This window comes from Rhipicephalus microplus, chromosome 9, assembly GCF_043290135.1.
Source record: "Rhipicephalus microplus isolate Deutch F79 chromosome 9, USDA_Rmic, whole genome shotgun sequence".
NCBI lineage: Eukaryota > Metazoa > Arthropoda > Arachnida > Ixodida > Ixodidae > Rhipicephalus > Rhipicephalus microplus.
The window spans coordinates 25,817,148-25,834,795 of NC_134708.1; the positions used below are offsets into that span (position 1 = coordinate 25,817,148).

General features: G+C 44.6%; 1 protein-coding gene across 1 annotated transcript; it reads left to right on the plus strand.

Annotated features, from left to right (window-relative positions):
* Positions 1-234: 234 nt before the first annotated feature.
* On the plus strand, positions 235-15,962 carry LOC119164941 (gamma-interferon-inducible lysosomal thiol reductase-like protein). The gene is made up of 2 exons (XM_037417139.2): positions 235-489; positions 15,259-15,962. The coding sequence occupies exons 1-2, from the start codon at positions 376-378 to the stop codon at positions 15,841-15,843; spliced, it is 699 nt and encodes a 232-aa protein (XP_037273036.1). The 5' UTR covers positions 235-375; the 3' UTR covers positions 15,844-15,962.
* Positions 15,963-17,648: the final 1,686 nt, after the last annotated feature.

A 17,648-nucleotide genomic window follows, 5' to 3' on the forward strand; every position in this document is an offset into this window, starting at 1 on the left:
ACAAAGAATAATATGCTGCAGTAGCTTCGCAGTGGAACGTGTACGCAACGGTGTTAGTAACCGGTCGTTGTAAATTTATTGGAACGGCTGGTTGCAAATACATTGCAACCGGTTTTCATTGCAAATTTGTTCCCTTATATTAACCGCTAGATTCATGGCCAATACCTCGCAGTGGGTAAGGGTTAAGAATCAAGGATCAAGCAAACAAGCAAGCGGCGAAGAGGAAGACGAGGAAGGCCCGCGCGACTGCGACAATGCACGCGATGCGCGTGTGACACGAAATTCGCCGCTTGACCACAGCGGTGTTCCCTCGGCGGCAGACCCGAGCCGTCGGGTCCATCGGCAGTCCTCGCGTCGCCTCAAGGTTTGGCCGTCATGTGGACCGCTCCCCTGTGGTGCCTGGTCCTGGGCCTTCTCGCCTGCAGCCCGTGCCTAGGGCAAACCGAGCCGGAACCAGCCGTGGGCCTCTTCCCGCAGGCCGTGCAGAAGGTGAGAAGAGCTACTAACACTTAAAGGGCTGCTATAAACTACCCGGGGGTCGGAAATCAGTGGTGTTGCAGTTGTGTTCGAGTCTTCAACGAACCCGTAGCCGCAAGGGTTTTTTCGGAACGGTGCCGCGATAGCGGAGTCAGGCCCCTTTGCTGATACAAAGCTAGTTTAGAGGGTATATTCCGGGCTAGCTGCAACGAATTCTGCGAAGTAAAAGGACATCAAGGACGCAGACAAAAGAAACGTACCACACAGCTCTATTGCTTTGTGTTAATATTTTCTTGCATCTTCGTACTTCCTGTTGTTTAACTTGGCTGAAAAATTAAATTGACCCCGTATCTGCATGTTAATCAGCTCGTTAATCAGACTATCAAGACGATAGTCTTGCGTGTGGAGGGAGTGAACAAAACATTTATTTGATGTTCTGCGCAAGAAAATCGGTGAATGGTATTCTGGAGGCGCTGCGTTAGAGTGCCTCGAGAATACCTCGGACAACAATGGAAAGCTGAACACACCCGCGATTGAAATAAGTAAGAGACGGTTAGAGTATTGGTGGCAGAAAATTAGAGAGAAAGGACAAAAATAAATATTGGAAAAATAAAATATGGACAGTGTGCCGTAAATGGCAGAGAACTTAAGCTGAAAATTTACCTTTTTTTCCATTAAGATAGAATTTATCGAAGTAGAGGCATTAGGCCAACATAAAAAAAGAAAAAAGGTGTTTTTTTTTGTCGAGCCTGGTGGCATACTTGTCACCACCCCGTTATAAAGGGGACGCTCATAGCATCCATCCATCCATCGAGTGTGCGGCGGAGGCGAACGAGCGCATGAAGTCGCGTCACACGTGAGACATGAACGCCGTCTGGCAGTTTTCTTGGAAAACGAAGCACGTGGCTCTAAGACGGGTGTGCACGCCCAACTCAGAGGTGATAAGGTGTAGAACGCAAGGCGACGGGTAGGTGCCACCACCGTCTCGTCTAAAGCGTTGGAAACACTCGCCTTTTCGTGCAAGCGTTGCATGGTCAGCGCAGCTTGATAAGCGCTACGGTCCTTAAAATTACTTATGTATGCCTTTTCTAGTAAGAGACGTACATGCAGAATATATACGTGTTGTTATGGTACCCCATACATGCGCAATAGTTGTTTCTTATATGACAATTGCATAAGTATAAACGCTGAATCTGGAGCAACATTGGTGGGGGCTGCGGATGGAGAAAGCCGTTTTAGGTACCCGGTGCCGTTAAGAGTGAACAAACAGAGAGACAAAGATTTTTGCGTCGAAGGTTCCTAAGAAAGACTATCGTCTTTATAAAAAACGGGTCCTCGCTTGCTTAGATTTTTGGTGGTAGTGGTTAGAAGAGGAAGAAGGCACTTAGTTTCTGCAGCCCGGTATAGAGAGCACGGCGCAGTGCCTCGCTGTGCTCCGTTCGTCTGAGTGCTCCTTCTAACCGCACGAGGAGAAAAGGCGGTGAGGCCGCGTTTTTGCGAGCAGGCGGGCTTTTTTTTTTTTTTTGCGGCGACATGACCATACGCGAATGGTTACGTCACGACCAGTGCTGGGGAATTACCAAAGGCCTGGAGAGGAAGTATTGTTTCTTGGAATTCGTAGCCCACTCGTAGCGTTACCACGTTTGGCATTGTTGATCCCGACGACAATGAGAATTGGATGCACGCAGTTCCATGAAATTTTAAGAAGTTATCGAAGGTGGTCCGTGCGTGCTTTAGGGCTCATTCACACTTGCGACTTTCAGCGCTCGTGAGACCATTTGCGAGTGGCGACCGAAAAGTTACTCATGGCCACCGAGGCTCCCATTCGCGTGGGTCTTAAAATCGTCGCTACACGAGTTTCATGTCGGTTCGCAAAAGGCTGGCATTAGCGATGCCCCTTAAAAGAAGCTGACGCCCTCCCCCCGTGCATTTGATTCACCCAGAGGTTTGCGACTGCAGTCGTGAGACGGAAAAGTTAAGCGTTGGACCACTGAACCGAATCGGTCACCTTGCGAACAAGCGGTCATTTGCGACAGACTTGGTCGCACTACCGGTGCTAGCCGCTGGTCTGAACGACCTATTAGTCAGCGAGAACGTTTGTAGCGACATCGACGTTCCCATAGGATGGTAGTTACGCTACAAATACACTGATCTGACGGGCACGGGTTTGATCGTCGCCGTGGCAGTCGCACTTCATTGGAGCCGGAATTCTAAAGGCTTGTCTACTGCATGGTGCCAGTGCTCGTCAAACAACACCAGATCGTCCAGATTTCCGGAGCTCTCTTCTACGCAATGCCTCGTAACCACGTTGTTTTAGTTCGTAAAACCACAGGTATCAATACTAATGGAACTTTTTTGGTGGGCTAGTTGGTGCATGTTTAACGTCAAGAAACAAATTGGCCGCGTGTCTGCGCGTTTAGTGAAAATTTCGTCGAAAGACGATAGTCTTCTGCCGGCATTCTTTCGTGCATAGCGCCGCTGTTTCAGCGCAGCCAAAAAAAAAAGAGTGCGTTCTTTAGCATATCCGACTTATGTGTTTTCTAGTAAAGAAACACACAATCATACTGCCGTGTAGTCTCCGTCGTCTCGGTGTCATGCAACTCGGTCCTTCGCTTCAAAAGGTTTGCCAACCCTTGGCTCAGGCGAATAATTGTGGAACCCAGAGTTTTTCTCTTATAACAGCGAGGCCGTTTTGGTTCGGCGTAAAATGTCGGTCACGACACAGAACTATTGCCGTCATCGAGCAGCGATCACTCTCTTTCCCTTCTTCGTCTTCTGCCGCTTTGTTTCCAGAACACGTGTGCCAGTAGTACAGTGAGGAGGTGAGAGAAGGAAATAAACGGTAAGAAGAAAACCGGGTGAAACACTTTCCGGGAAAAATAAAATATTGCGGTTGGGACGGTGGTATCAGAATCTAACTACCCACAATCCGAACACGAGCGTGCTGACCGCTGACACAAAAACCATGGCGTTGCCTTGTATAGTTTAGTGCAGCAAGGGAGCGGAAAAGCGAAGTGAGGGGGGGGGGGGGGGGGTTCGAGAATAGAGCGTATCATATAAAAAGTGAGAGGGAGAAAAGTTAGATTTGATTGATATGTGAGGTTTAGCGTCCGAAAACCACCATATTATTATGAGAAACGTCGTAGTGAAGGGCTTTGGAAATTTAGACCACCTGGGGTGGTCGAAACGTGCACCTAAGTCTGAGCACACAGGCCTACATTTTCGCCTCGATCGGAAATCCAGCAGCTGTCACCGGGATTCCATCCCGCGACCTGCGGGTCACCAGCCGAGTACCTTAGCCACTAGACCACCGTGGCAGGGCGAGAGAAAGATAGAAAGACAAGCAGATAACAAAGAATCAAAGAAGAAGAAAGGAAGAATAGATGGATTAAAAAAAGAAAGAATGAGGAAAAAAAGCGAGAAAAGAAAAGAAAAAGAAACCAATAAAAAGAAAAGCGAGGGAGATGAAAACGTAGAAATAAACTCACAACAAAGAAAAAAAATTGTGAAAAACTAAAGAAAACAAAGTCGCATAGCTCTGCACTTTCTGCATGAGCATAGCTCTCTGCACTTTCTACTAATGTGAAGCTGCCCATCAGCTCAGATGTTTGTTCAGGATTGCGCCTCCATTGTAAGTTCAACCAACTCTTATGTGTTTAGAGAAAGTTGCGGACAATTAGTAGAGTACTATAGGTACTCTACTATGGGAGAGCATAAAGCCATCCCGTGGGTGTCACACTTGACGAGGTCGTCGCAACAAAAATTACGCCGTGAACGAGCTCACGACTGACGACCAGGCGCCACTCAAAACGCAGGAGAAATCCGTAACCTACGTAATGGTCATGGCAGGGCATACAGGTGTGTTTAGAAAAACGTTGTGAATTATTTGGTGTACGAGGATACTAGGGGATATAAAAACTCCCGGCATATGTTAGGTGTGCTTGGAGAAAGTGGTAACGATTCCGAGTACTCGGTACTCTACTACGGGAGAGCTGAAAACCGTCCCTATAAAGGCTCTATAGTGCTGTAAGAACTTTCGTTAGTTACGTGTGTTTAGAAAACGTGTTTGATTTAGAGTACGTAGTACTCAACTATGGGAGAGCATAATTCCGTCCCTATGGTAGGACGCAGCAAGACCAAAACGATGAAAGATCCGAAAAAGACACGTTAACGAAAAAGTGACAACACTTCATCAAGGCGCCACTGCTATTCACTCATTCCATTCTCCCCTGTCTCCCCAAGCTGCGTGGTTTTTCAATCACACTTAGCTCGGTTTTCTCGTCGTTTACGGGCCGAAAATGTCCCTCTCAAGTAATTTTTGCATGCAAATCGTACTTTGACCAGAACTTCTAGTAGTTAAGGTTAAAGAAGTGTAAGAAAAAAAAAACGGCTCGTTCATTCCTGGCCTAATTGCGCGAGGATAGTACACACACTAGAAACACGTCTTTTGTTTATTACACACGAGTATGATAAACCCCACAGACAATTTGGTCAAAGAAAGCGTAAGGAAGTTCTACTGTCGTCTTTTGATTGTACTTTAGTAATTACAACTGAAAATGAATTAAAGTGGTTGAAAAAGAAGCATCATTGGCAACAGTGGTTTCCGAGGTCTGTGGATTCATTTCAAGCATTTTCAGGCACGACCAAGAAAGAACTGCCTGTAATAATTTTCTATCCGCAAGAGTTCTTGCAGAAGTTGCAAACAACAAAATAACGCCTTGATACGCTGCTTTATGTTAGTTATAGTAATATATTCCAAATATATTCGGAAATAAACCTATATTTATGCTGAATTCATTCCAGTGTTGTTTCTGCGTAAGTCGAAAGAAATCTCAGGCTAGAAATGTAGTGCAAATTTGTTTTTTGTTATGTGAATTGAGAGCGAAGAGAAATCACACTTGAGATGCGGCACAACGAACGACTCTTGCAACTACCAAAGTGATCGTATGGAACAGTTCACTGCAAAAAGAAGTAGTATTATCGAAGTTCAGGGTATCTGCGCCATTCTTATCCGCTAGTCATTACAACAAATAGAAGTGGTGCACACAACGTCTCAAAGGGCTAGGTGCAATAGAAGGCCTCGTCACCCGGAAGTGTGCGATCTCACTTATTTCACTCTTTTTTTATGCACTTCACGCAAAATCGAGAGTGCAGGCGAAAATTGACCAACAAGCGCAATGGAAACAGAACAAATTCGTTCAAAGTTTTCAAACTTTTAAATAATAGTATCCGTCCTAAAATAATTCTTTTCTATAAGTGAACCTAACTGCGCAGTTAACAATGATTCAATGATGTCGCTGTATAGCTCGCGACGACATTCAAGAGAACACAAACTTTTTTTTGCAACTAACTACGTTTCACCAACGTTGCAATAGTTTGACACATTAAAAAAATTACAAGTTCTTGACTGTTGAGTTAACTTGCACGTCAACAATTTTACAGAACCTCCGGGCAACATTGAACAGAACAGGCACTCTGGTGATTGAATATGACACGGGAGCCTTGTGGCATTATGATACAGTGCTGTTAGCATTGCTTTTGAAGCGGTTGTAGCTTGGGGGGGAGGGGGGGGGTAAAAAGCCCTTTCAGTAATTCACGATGCAGGGAAGGACCACTCCGGCATTTTTTCGTTGCCACCAATATCACAGCGTCCTGTTCGTTGTTTTTTTTTTTCAGTCTCTTTTGAACAAGTTCATTTGTTGTTGTTTTTGTTGTGAATCTTTCAATTTCGGCGTTCTTGTCACGACGTGAGGCCCCAATCGTATGGCGCAAGCGCAAAGCACTAAGCGGAAGTACGAACTGATCACAACACAGACAGTCAGATGCACACACGATTACACAAAACAAGAGAGCCAGGCGGCGTACATGAGCGCACGCAGACGTGTTTTTTGTTAATTTTTTTGTTCCGCCGCAGTGCGCCGTCCTTCAATATAGTCTTCGTTTGGATTCTTTCGATTTCGCGACATTCTTTTACGATGAAGTCCTATTAACGATACCCGAGTTTCCTATCGGTAAAATGAAGAGACGACGCAGACGCTGCTACGAAGTTAGCGACTGTAAAAGCGTTATCCGTATGCAATGATAATCGTTTTATTGCCTTTATTTCATATAAATGTTCATTCAATTTGCTTTCACACACCCCAGTTCACACTATCGTAGAAGTAAGGAACATACAACTCGCGCAAAGTGAATATAAAAAAGTCACCGTGGGTCTTATTTATGAACACCTCCTGGTAATAAATTCCGTGTTCAGTTGTAAAAAAAAAAGACTGTGTTTGAACATGTCGGTTCTAGCATAAAATGTTAAGATTTAGTTTCCGAGAGCTACAGGCATAGATGTGACCAGTGAACGAAAAAAAGTTTCGCTCAGCATTTGAAGCGTGACAGCTTTGCTATGGGGTGTGGAAACATTAAACCTGCAGTGTGACTGCATGTTGAGAAAAGGATAAGGTCATCAGTAAAGGGCAGGTAGTCTAAAACGTTAGCAGCAATCCTTTTGTATCCTATTCGGCTATTGTTTTGTATTATGCACTTATCTACTATACTAATTACACTATGAACACCAAAGCAAACCAATGACTTCATTTAAATTGATAAAATTTACTCTGAGAATTTCAATGATGCACGTTTTGCTGTTAAAATCATCATTAGAGGAAGAAATAAGGGTGACGTTTTATTTTCAAAATTTCACACCAAAATCACAGCTTATGAAGTCACAGGTTAGTGACAGATTAAAAAAAAATATGTTTCTAATTCTAGTGACATTGAGTCTATAAGTTTTTGAAGGTCTATGGCCACCACAAATGACAATGTACTTCGTTTTAACTGATTAGGAGGTACAAAGAACCCAGTAGACGTCATTAAGATATACGACGTCAAGGCGTTTGGTGCGGAAGTCTCAAGGTGACGTCTCCACCCACAATTTCTTTTTGAGTGTTTGCTCGCTTACGACGCGTCGTTTCGCGGTAAGAGCACTTGTTTCGACATTGTGGATTTGTACTTCACTAACACGCAGAAAACTGCTTTAGGGGCGAAGCTCATTACGCTGTGGCTCAGTCCATCCTCCGTAGCGACCCCTTATTTCTCGCAATGTTCACTAGATGGCATCTACGCTGTTGCAGTACGTGAAATAATCATTAGATGGCCTGGACGCGCCTTGCGTGTGGCTTAGATTGATAAGGGTTTGATGAGATGGCGGACGGACGGACGGACGGACGGACGGACAGAAAGACAGACAGACAGACAGACAGACAGACAGACAGATAGACAGACAGACAGACTATAGATAGATAGGTAGATAGATAGATAGATAGATAGATAGATAGATAGATAGATAGATAGATAGATAGATAGACAGACAGACGCAGACAGACAGACAGACAGACAGACAGACAGACAGACAGACAGACAGACAGACAGACAGACAGACAGACAGATAGATAGATAGATAGATAGATAGATAGATAGATAGATAGATAGATAGATAGATAGATAGATAGACAGACGCAGACAGACAGACAGACAGACAGACAGACAGACAGATAGATAGATAGATAGATAGATAGATAGATAGATAGATAGATAGATAGATAGATAGATAGATAGATAGATAGACAGACAGACGCAGACAGACAGACAGACAGACAGACAGACAGACAGACAGACAGATAGATAGATAGATAGATAGATAGATAGATAGATAGATAGATAGATAGATAGATAGATAGATAGATAGATAGATAGATAGACAGACAGACAGACAGACAGACAGACAGACAGACAGACAGACAGACAGACAGACAGATAGATAGATAGATAGATAGATAGATAGATAGATAGATAGATAGATAGATAGATAGATAGACAGACGCAGACAGACAGACAGACAGACAGACAGACAGACAGATAGATAGATAGATAGATATATAGATAGATAGATAGATAGATAGATAGATAGATAGATAGATAGATAGATAGATAGATAGATAGATAGATAGATAGATAGATAGATAGATAGATAGATAGACAGACAGACGCAGACAGACAGACAGACAGACAGACCGACAGACAGACAGACAGACAGACAGACAGACAGACAGATAGATAGATAGATAGATAGATAGATAGATAGATAGATAGATAGACGCAGACAGACAGACAGACAGACAGACAGACAGACAGATAGATAGATAGATAGATAGATAGATATATAGATAGATAGATAGATAGATAGATAGATAGATAGATAGATAGATAGATAGATAGATAGATAGATAGATAGATAGATAGACAGACAGACGCAGACAGACAGACAGACAGACAGACAGACAGACAGACAGACAGACAGATAGATAGATAGATAGATAGATAGATAGATAGATAGATAGATAGATAGATAGATAGACAGACAGACAGACAGACAGACAGACAGACAGACAGATAGATAGATAGATAGATAGATAGATAGATAGATAGATAGATAGATAGATAGATAGATAGATAGATAGATAGATAGACAGACAGACGCAGACAGACAGACAGACAGACAGACAGACAGACAGACAGACAGACAGACAGACAGACAGACAGATAGATAGATAGATAGATAGATAGATAGATAGATAGATAGATAGATAGATAGATAGACAGACAGACGCAGACAGACAGACAGACAGACAGACAGACAGACAGACAGACAGACAGATAGATAGATAGATAGATAGATAGATAGATAGATAGACAGACGCAGACAGACAGACAGACAGACAGACAGACAGACAGACAGACAGACAGACAGATAGATAGATAGATAGATAGATAGATAGATAGATAGATAGATAGATAGATAGATAGATAGATAGATAGATAGATAGATAGATAGATAGATAGATAGATAGATAGATAGATAGACAGACAGACGCAGACAGACAGACAGACAGACAGACAGACAGACAGATAGATAGATAGATAGATAGATAGATAGATAGATAGATAGATAGATAGATAGATAGATAGATAGATAGATAGACAGACAGACAGACAGACAGACAGACAGACAGACAGACAGACAGACAGACAGACAGACAGACAGACAGACAGACAGACGTCTGAGCTCAGAGCCCATGAAGCTTCGCCCCACTCATCATCGTGGATATGCTGTGAATTCCGTTCTCGTTAGTGTCCCTTTAGTGATCGAAGACTTTGCGTTAACCACCCATTAGCGCCGACGAATTTTTCTAATTATTGGTGCGAGGAGACGGTACAGACGAAACGGCGATATGACTGCAAGATATGTTGTATAGGGGGAGAGTACTGTAAATTTCAGCCATCTGGGGTTCCTTAACGGGCACCCAAATCTAACCACATGGCATTTACCCTGTTGCCAAAAGGCGGCTGCCACAGCCAGGATTTGATCCCACGAGCTTTGAGTGAAAATTGCTATTATAATTTTTGCGTATAATATCTATTTATTTTTTATTTATTAAATACTGCAGACACGTAGTCCAAGCACGGAGGGCAAATAAAATGGTACAACAGTGAACATGTCGAAAACAAAAGAATAAATGAAACAAGAACACTAATACATAAATATATAGAGTCAATACGTTTGGCGAAACGCTATACAAACAAATAAATAATAATCAGCATTTTTTGTCGAATTGATTACGCAATTCCATTCAGTTATTGTACGAGGGTAAAAAGAAAGGGACGACAGATATAACGATGACTCTAGGGATGTATTGTTCGTGTAAACTAGTTTAAGAAATTCCATTCTGTGTTTCTGTTTTCTCATATTGAGTGGTTCAATGTGGTTAGGATTCATAAGTTCTGTGGGTGAGCTGTATATAGGTTCATACAAGAAAGAATCAAAAAATAACAACAGCGCTGTGCGTAGCGTACATCATAGTCGCACTGAATTCGGGAAGAGTGGTCTTAATAGAGCATTTTTTTCAAAGCGACTTGGGAAAACTACAAGTACACTTGCATGGTACCCACTACACCGTAAGTCACCATAATTTTCGTCATGTAGGCAAAGGTGAATTATTCCATTAGTATTGGAGCGCATTGTGGCTGCACACTGTTGATGCTGCGGCTGGCGGTGAAGAGTTGTGTCTGAGCTTTTTGTAAGGGGTCAAAAGCATTCGGTGACCCACTCGTTACGCATTTGGCGTCGCTTTAGCCAGGTTTTTACCTACTCTTCTGAAACGCTCATTTACACATGCCAGTGGGCATTCGGCTACTCTTCTGAAACACTCTTTTACACATGCCAGTGTGCATTCATAACTGACATGAAGCTTACATAGGGTCAGCTTGCACTGTGGCGTGGCTCTGTGCCAGAGTAACGGACGTCCTCAAAAAGGTCCCAGGTTCAAATCCAAGTGCCTCGTGCTCATCTTTTATCTATTTTGTTTTAGTCATGTTCCACGCTATGGCGGTTACGCACACTGGTGGCAGCAGCGGACAACTATGGCACTAAAATCAGCCCGTGTTGCCAATTTCATAACGGCTTTCAATGTAAAACACTAAATAATGTCTGCAGTGTACTACGTACCACAGGAAATACGCGTGAACCCTGAAAATTGGATTAGCTCGGTAGAAGAAACGGTCAAGATTAAGAACACATGGCACAGTTCACTGTATAGACGGTTTCAAGAGTGCAAGCTTTGCGCCCCAGAACTACTTCTGGTTACCGCATTTACCAGCTTGTAACATCGAAACTGAAAGGTCGTTTTCATAGTTTTTTAAGGGTAAGAAAAGTCTCTTATCAATTTTCAGATAAAAAGAACGTGAGTAATGCTCAAGAGAATCCTTTGTTGTTTTTGTGTAGCTCAAAATAACATTTGTTAGAGTATATTTTGCCAAATAAGGGAAAGAAAGTGCAGAAAGTCAGCGGGCTATTTTTTTACGCTCTCCTTGCTCACCGATGCCACTACGGCACATTGAATGATGAAACCGGACGTCATCAGGGGCCTGTGTTGTAAACAGCGAAAGGGTCTGTAATTGTGTGCACGTATGTACACTGCCTATGGAGCTTGAGACATGCTTGGTAAAATAGCTACAAACAACAAAGTTATCAACTTTTTGGTAGACAGAGGGAAACCCACGGTATACCCACGCACACTTATGCAGGATCGTAACTCACGGCGTACAACGTAGAACACGAGTGGTTGCTAAAACTGGGGTAGTTTAACGTTCTGTACAGTTGTTTGCACTGTTGGTTCCTCGTTGCAGAGGCGCCGTGCAAGGATTATGACAGTTTTCTCTGCCATGCATCACTGCCAGGAAGCTTGCATGTGCTCTCTCTCTGCCAGACAGTGCGGACGAGACAAACATTTTAGTGATGGATGCGGCCATAAATACGTTAGTATATTAGCAATAGCTAGACGGCCCTCGTATGGGGCGGCCTCTATGAGTTCTTCGTGTTGATATTGCACGCCTTTTTTTCTTTTTTTTCTTACGCGACCAGGGAATAACAAATTCTCTTGAACAAACATTAAAAGAGTTAGTCAAAATCAAAATGAAGCATAAAAAATAAATGTTCCTCGAGCAGCTGCTGATGTAGCTGTCGTGGGCCACGATCGCTTGAGGGTGAACGTAAATCTTCAAGTAAGTCTTCAAGTCAACTTATTCGTGAGGGGGCTGTGGAGGCCTTCTTTAAGCACGAGGCTCGCATGCAACTGTCGACGTACATCGAAACGTGAGGAGTGGAGTGCCCAGTCGGGTCCTTTCAAAGAGCCCCCATACAGGACTCGGCTCAAAAGCGAGTATACTATAGCTTCTTTCGCACCATCACCACCCTTTCTACCACTCCTATCTCCCCCTCGCCACCTACTTCTTCACAAATGACGTGCGATGTCGTCACTAAGCGTTGAGCCAATCAGGAGTAAGCACTTTTGAACTACCTGCTGATATCTCCCTCTGCAACGTCGCAAACGGAGAAAACATGGCGAAAACCGTCTATCGCACGTGATGGTCATGCCAGACAAGGAGCAACGGGCACGCGATGGCATGGCGAAACAGGGTAGGACACAATCCACAACAGATGTCGATCGTATATCGACCAATCGACAGCCTAAGTGATCCTGACTTCACACGAACAAACAGCTGGTGTTACGAATTGTGCTTCGAAAAGGAAAACGCCGATAGAGAATAACGTGCTCATTGTTTGTATATTGAGTAGTTTTTTAGGGGCCCTCTAAGGGGTTCCTGGCATGAATCCTAAACAGATGCACTTAACCAACGCGCGGTGCTCGACGGCTACGCAGTTTGGGAGTTGTCGCGTAGTCTGGGAAGTGCAGTGCGCAATACTTGAAAGACAACGCAGAAAGTCGCACGGTCGTTCATGCACTCGCCCAAGACGGTCTGAAGGTGTATGTCATTCTTTTTTCTTCTCAGTACAGTGTATAAAAGTGAGAGCCCTAGTACGACGCGATCCACCAGTGATGCGAGCTGTGATCATCTGATGACCTCACAAATGGCCAAAACTTTGCAACGTCGTGGTGTCGTCACATGACACCATCACATGGTATCATCGCTTGGTTAAACACGGGCTGAACGCTGATGATGAAGAGAGAAAGAGACTCTTTATTAGGAAAACAGATATTTCTGCTGGCGTCTCTATATCACTGGCGTGATACTCTGTATGGGGATGGGGAAGGGGACATAAAGATTTCAGCAGAGAGAGAAGAAAGATATAAAAAAAGGTTGCGGTGTAATGAACCCGGTGAAACTATTTACATTAGGGTGTCACGTAAATCGAGGCCTTGTACATGGGCCTTCTAGATTTCGTCGGATCATACTGTGATTGATCCATTACCTATCCGATATAGGCCCTGCCGGAAGGCTCTAATTATCCGATATCTTACACAGCGCTGATGATGGGGGTAGTGCAAAATCAGGCGAGGGGCACCTAGCTTGCAAAGTGTGCGATCTTTGAGTCTTTGGAAAACCGTCTTGGGTGGAAAAGCTCTAGGAGGGGGCCGAATAGAATCTATACATTACTTTAAGAAGACAAGCAAGATAACTTTTGCCTTCAAGTTGTCTGATTCCTGTAACGTTTTAGGGGCGAATTACCTCAAGACCTCACAATGTACGTCCGTCTGCAATTCGTCGGCACCGTAGTTACACTGGCTAGACCGTAGTGCACAGTCAAAGCGCAGGTGCGCCATCTGTGCGGTACCACGCGAAAAACAAGAGCATGGTTTATTTCCATTACTGCACAGGGCCGCCAGGAGTAGCTGACATAGGCGCGCGCTCCCTCGAGTCGTGACGCCGCCATCGCAGAAAGCGAACATAAGTCGCACCACGCAGTGGATCAGCTGCAGCACCGCCAGTGCGATCTCTAGCCGAAAGCCCAAGAAACTACGCCAATACGGCAACGTCAAAAAGTGGACCCGGAGCTGTGAGCACGGAAACACTTAACATTGTAGTTTCACGAATGTTTTACGGTATGCAGCACGATGCTTCGACCCACCAGCAGCATTTACTTCGTGGATATGCGTAATAAAGTTCTTGAAGAGCAGAAAAGCGTCCCAGTCAAAGATGTTGAGTAGCAATGACGAGAAAATTATCAATAATTGTGTTTAAGAAAAGTGACACGATTTTCACTCGTCTGTGCAAGAGGTGCTTTGCACAGGAGGGAGGCAGGAGGGGCGCACCAACCCTAGACGCCTAAGAGAGGAGAAGGAGCTAAGTCAGTCCCATGTTTTCACCACCTTCCCCTGAAAGTGAATTCTGCGCACGCTTATGAATAACTCTGTCACACTGGCATATTTAGTGCCATATTGAGCGAGTGATCTTACCTACGCTTTCAGAATGTCACTTTGGCAGCTCGCTGCTTCACAAGAAAGGGAAGCTTACAATGCCTTTTTTCAGGCGTGTGGGTAAACGGAACTCGACGACATATTGAACGCTAACAAACGGGGACATAAGAGAGACAACAACACAATGCGCAAACTTGAACCAGGTTGAAGTTTGCGCATTGTGTTGTCGTCTCTTTCATGTCCCTGTTTGTTAGCGCTCAATATGTCGTCGGCAAGCTTACTTAGTTGTGGGGGTTCACGTCCCAAAATCATCATATGAGTGACGTCATAGTGGGAGGCTTCAGAAATCTTGACCACCCGGGGTTCGTTATTGTGCACCCAAACATGATCACACGGGTCTGAATTTTCGCCTCCAGCGAAAGTTCAGCCGCCACAGCCGGAATTCAATCATGCGACCTACACCCCAGTAGCCGAGTACCTTAGCCACCAGACCACTGCGGCGCGGCTCTTCAAGGCTGGAACTGATTGTATCATAATCTAAGTTTTTTCCAGCCGTGAAGGAAAGCCCACTTGTTGAAACGTTGGCCCAAGCATCCACCCTCTTTTTACGCAATTTTTTCAGTGCGAGCTTTCATTCTACATTTCCTGCTGTTTTCTGAATTGTTAACTAAAGAGATTCAAAGGTGAACAAAAACTGAACTAGTCTACGAGAAAAATGATAGAGACGTTAATTAATAATTACCTAGCTGATAAAATGTTAATTGAATGAGTGCCACGTGAAATAGTACGTTCCAAGCAGTACGTGGAATAGTACGGAGCAGTGGTTTAGATGTTTGACTGCCGACCTGAAGGTCGCGTGTTAAAAGCCGGCTGTGGCGGCCGCATTTCAATGGAGTCGAAATGTGAGAGTTCTGTGTACTGTGCGATGTAACTGCATGGCAGATAAGACGAGCACTTTACTACGGCAATAAGTATACCACGCAATCGACTGTCTTCGTATTCTATTTGGCTATCGCAGATTAACGTGACCGTCTTGTACGAGCCGTACTGCAAGGACAGCTCCTGGTTCATCACCAAGCAGCTGGTTCCGGTGTACAAGCTGCTGCGCAACCACCTCATCGTCGAGATGGTGCCGTTCGGTCGCACACGTATGAAGGAGCCGCATGGAGCAGACACGACCGTCAGCTTCACCTGTCGCCATGGACAGGCCGAGTGCCAGGCGAGCATGATCCATGCGTGCGCCATCGCCCTCTACCCGGACGTGGACAAGCACCTGTCGTTCATCGCGTGCACGCTCAAGGCCTGGAAGCCCGAAAAGAACGTCGACAAGTGCTGCAACCTGCTCAAGATGGAGAGCAGCAAGATTCTGGGCTGCGCCTCGTCTCCGCAGGGCAAGATCCTCCTGCAGAAGATGGGCTGGCGCACCATGTCTGTCAAGCCGGCCATCAACTACGTGCCCAGCGTGGTCATCGACGGCGGCTTCAACAAGCGCTACCAGAAGCTGCTGCAGAAGAAGTTCAAGGAGACCGTGTGCAAGCACTTCAAGCCACCCCTGCCTGAACCATGCGAGGTTAAGAAGAAGAGGGGATGGTTTAGTCGTTGAATCGCTTCTCGTGACCGCCTATACGATCCCTGAAACGCCCTCTCCACCAGTCTTGCGCTGACCTTCGACCTTACTTTCGACGCGTCAAATTTTTCATGCGGTGCTTCTGGTCATGACCCTTTCGTTCCTTGTAGAACCGCCACCTTTCACTCATCATTCGTCTTATTCACAGAACAAACTTTGATTCTGTCCCCGAATTCTCGCCGAAAGATGGAGACAATCCGCGATATCGCTGGGTCCTGTTCGCAAAGTGACAATGCGTTGCGTTACGACGTCGTCTTGTGCACACGTATCATGGTACATTGCGCTATTCAAACTATTCAAACTAGACAAAGCAATGACGTGCTAACTGCCCAGAGAAATTGAACAGCGTTAGCTGTGAGACTGACAGCAAAGGCCGATGAACCAGTTGCGGCTACATTCGGACACGCCCCGGTCGATGGGAAATAGAAATTGGGTGAATGCAGATTGTAGTGTGACTCAAATTTGGCGACGCAAGTTGTTGTACGGGCGACGCGAGGACCATAAAAATTTCGCAAAAAGCATTGTCCTTACTACACTGAGAGGAGCGTCATTTTGATGTGCATGTCCGTAAACATCGATTTGTTGCGGAATGTTCATGTTTAATTGGTATTCCAGTATTCATATAGTAGGATTTTCCTTAAAGAGAGTTGTGCTATCCAGTACGTCGGTTACAAGTTGGATCTGCGTCTCCTCATTCTTGGTTACCTAGCACAAAACGTTTTTATACTTGCGTATAAGGTGCTTGACTAAGCAGTTCCCGATTGCTTCAAATGTACTTAGGCCAGCTCTTAGTACAATTATAAATATGCCTTCACTGCCCAAGATTTTCTATAGGTGAGGGTCAAGTTATCGGGCGGATTAAATTGTAAGTCCTTACGTGTCGCCATTTTACGCAAAAAGCAAATATTTGATCGAAAGCGCGAGAAACAGGGGGAAAGTTTTTTTGTTTCGTGTAAGCTAAAGCGTTTCTATGCCTTAATTGAAGTCACGTGTTTATAAAAAGCCGTTAACGATTTTGAGTACTTTGTACTCTACTATGGGAGAGGATAAAGCCCTACCGTGGACCTTACACTTGATGAGGCCCCGTTGACAGAAAATATGGAATCAAGAACGACATTCACACGCCCAAAGAATTAAATGTGTGGTTGAAAAATATGGTTATTAGAGTACTTCGTAAGGCTCAAAAGACGGCCTGAGAGCCATCCTTTGGGGGGAGGGGGATTAGAAAAAGCGGGTAAAGGCTTAGAGTACAGGTTACTCTACTATGGAGAGCTTGAAGCCGTCTGGTGGGCCTCAATGTTGCTCAGGGGGGGGGGTAGTGAAAGGGGGTAACGATTTAGAGTACAAAGTACTCTACTATGGAAGAGCTTGAAGCCGTCCCGGGAAGACAGACGGGCATGCAAAAGTCACTACATTGAATTTCCGCTGCGTCGGGTGCGCGTTCGATAGTGGAGAAAATGTAAGACCCGTGTACTCTGATTCCGGTGCACGTTAAAGAACCCCAGGTGGTCGAAATTTCCGGTGCTCTCGACTACGGTGTTTTTGATTATCATAACGTGCTTTTGAGATGTTTAGCTGTAGGTATTTTTATTAAGTTAGTAAACAAATAAGTCGGCTCGTTTGGAATAGAGGGTGTCTTCACAGCCTCAGAAATTGCTCTTAAAAAACGAGTGCGCTATACCCGCTAGCATTTCTCAATTTCAGGCGCGATTCATTACGCAAGCAGAGTGATTCACGCGATTGGATTGGATAAACTTTGATTTGGTCCTCCAAAACACAGA

Bases quoted from the DNA above. Each gene is read 5' to 3' on its own strand.
- LOC119164941 (XM_037417139.2), top strand. From the start codon at position 376: ATGTGGACCGCTCCCCTGTGGTGCCTGGTCCTGGGCCTTCTCGCCTGC. The intron at 490-15,258 runs GTGAGAAGAGCT...TGGCTATCGCAG, and splicing joins TCCCGCAGGCCGTGCAGAAG to ATTAACGTGACCGTCTTGTA.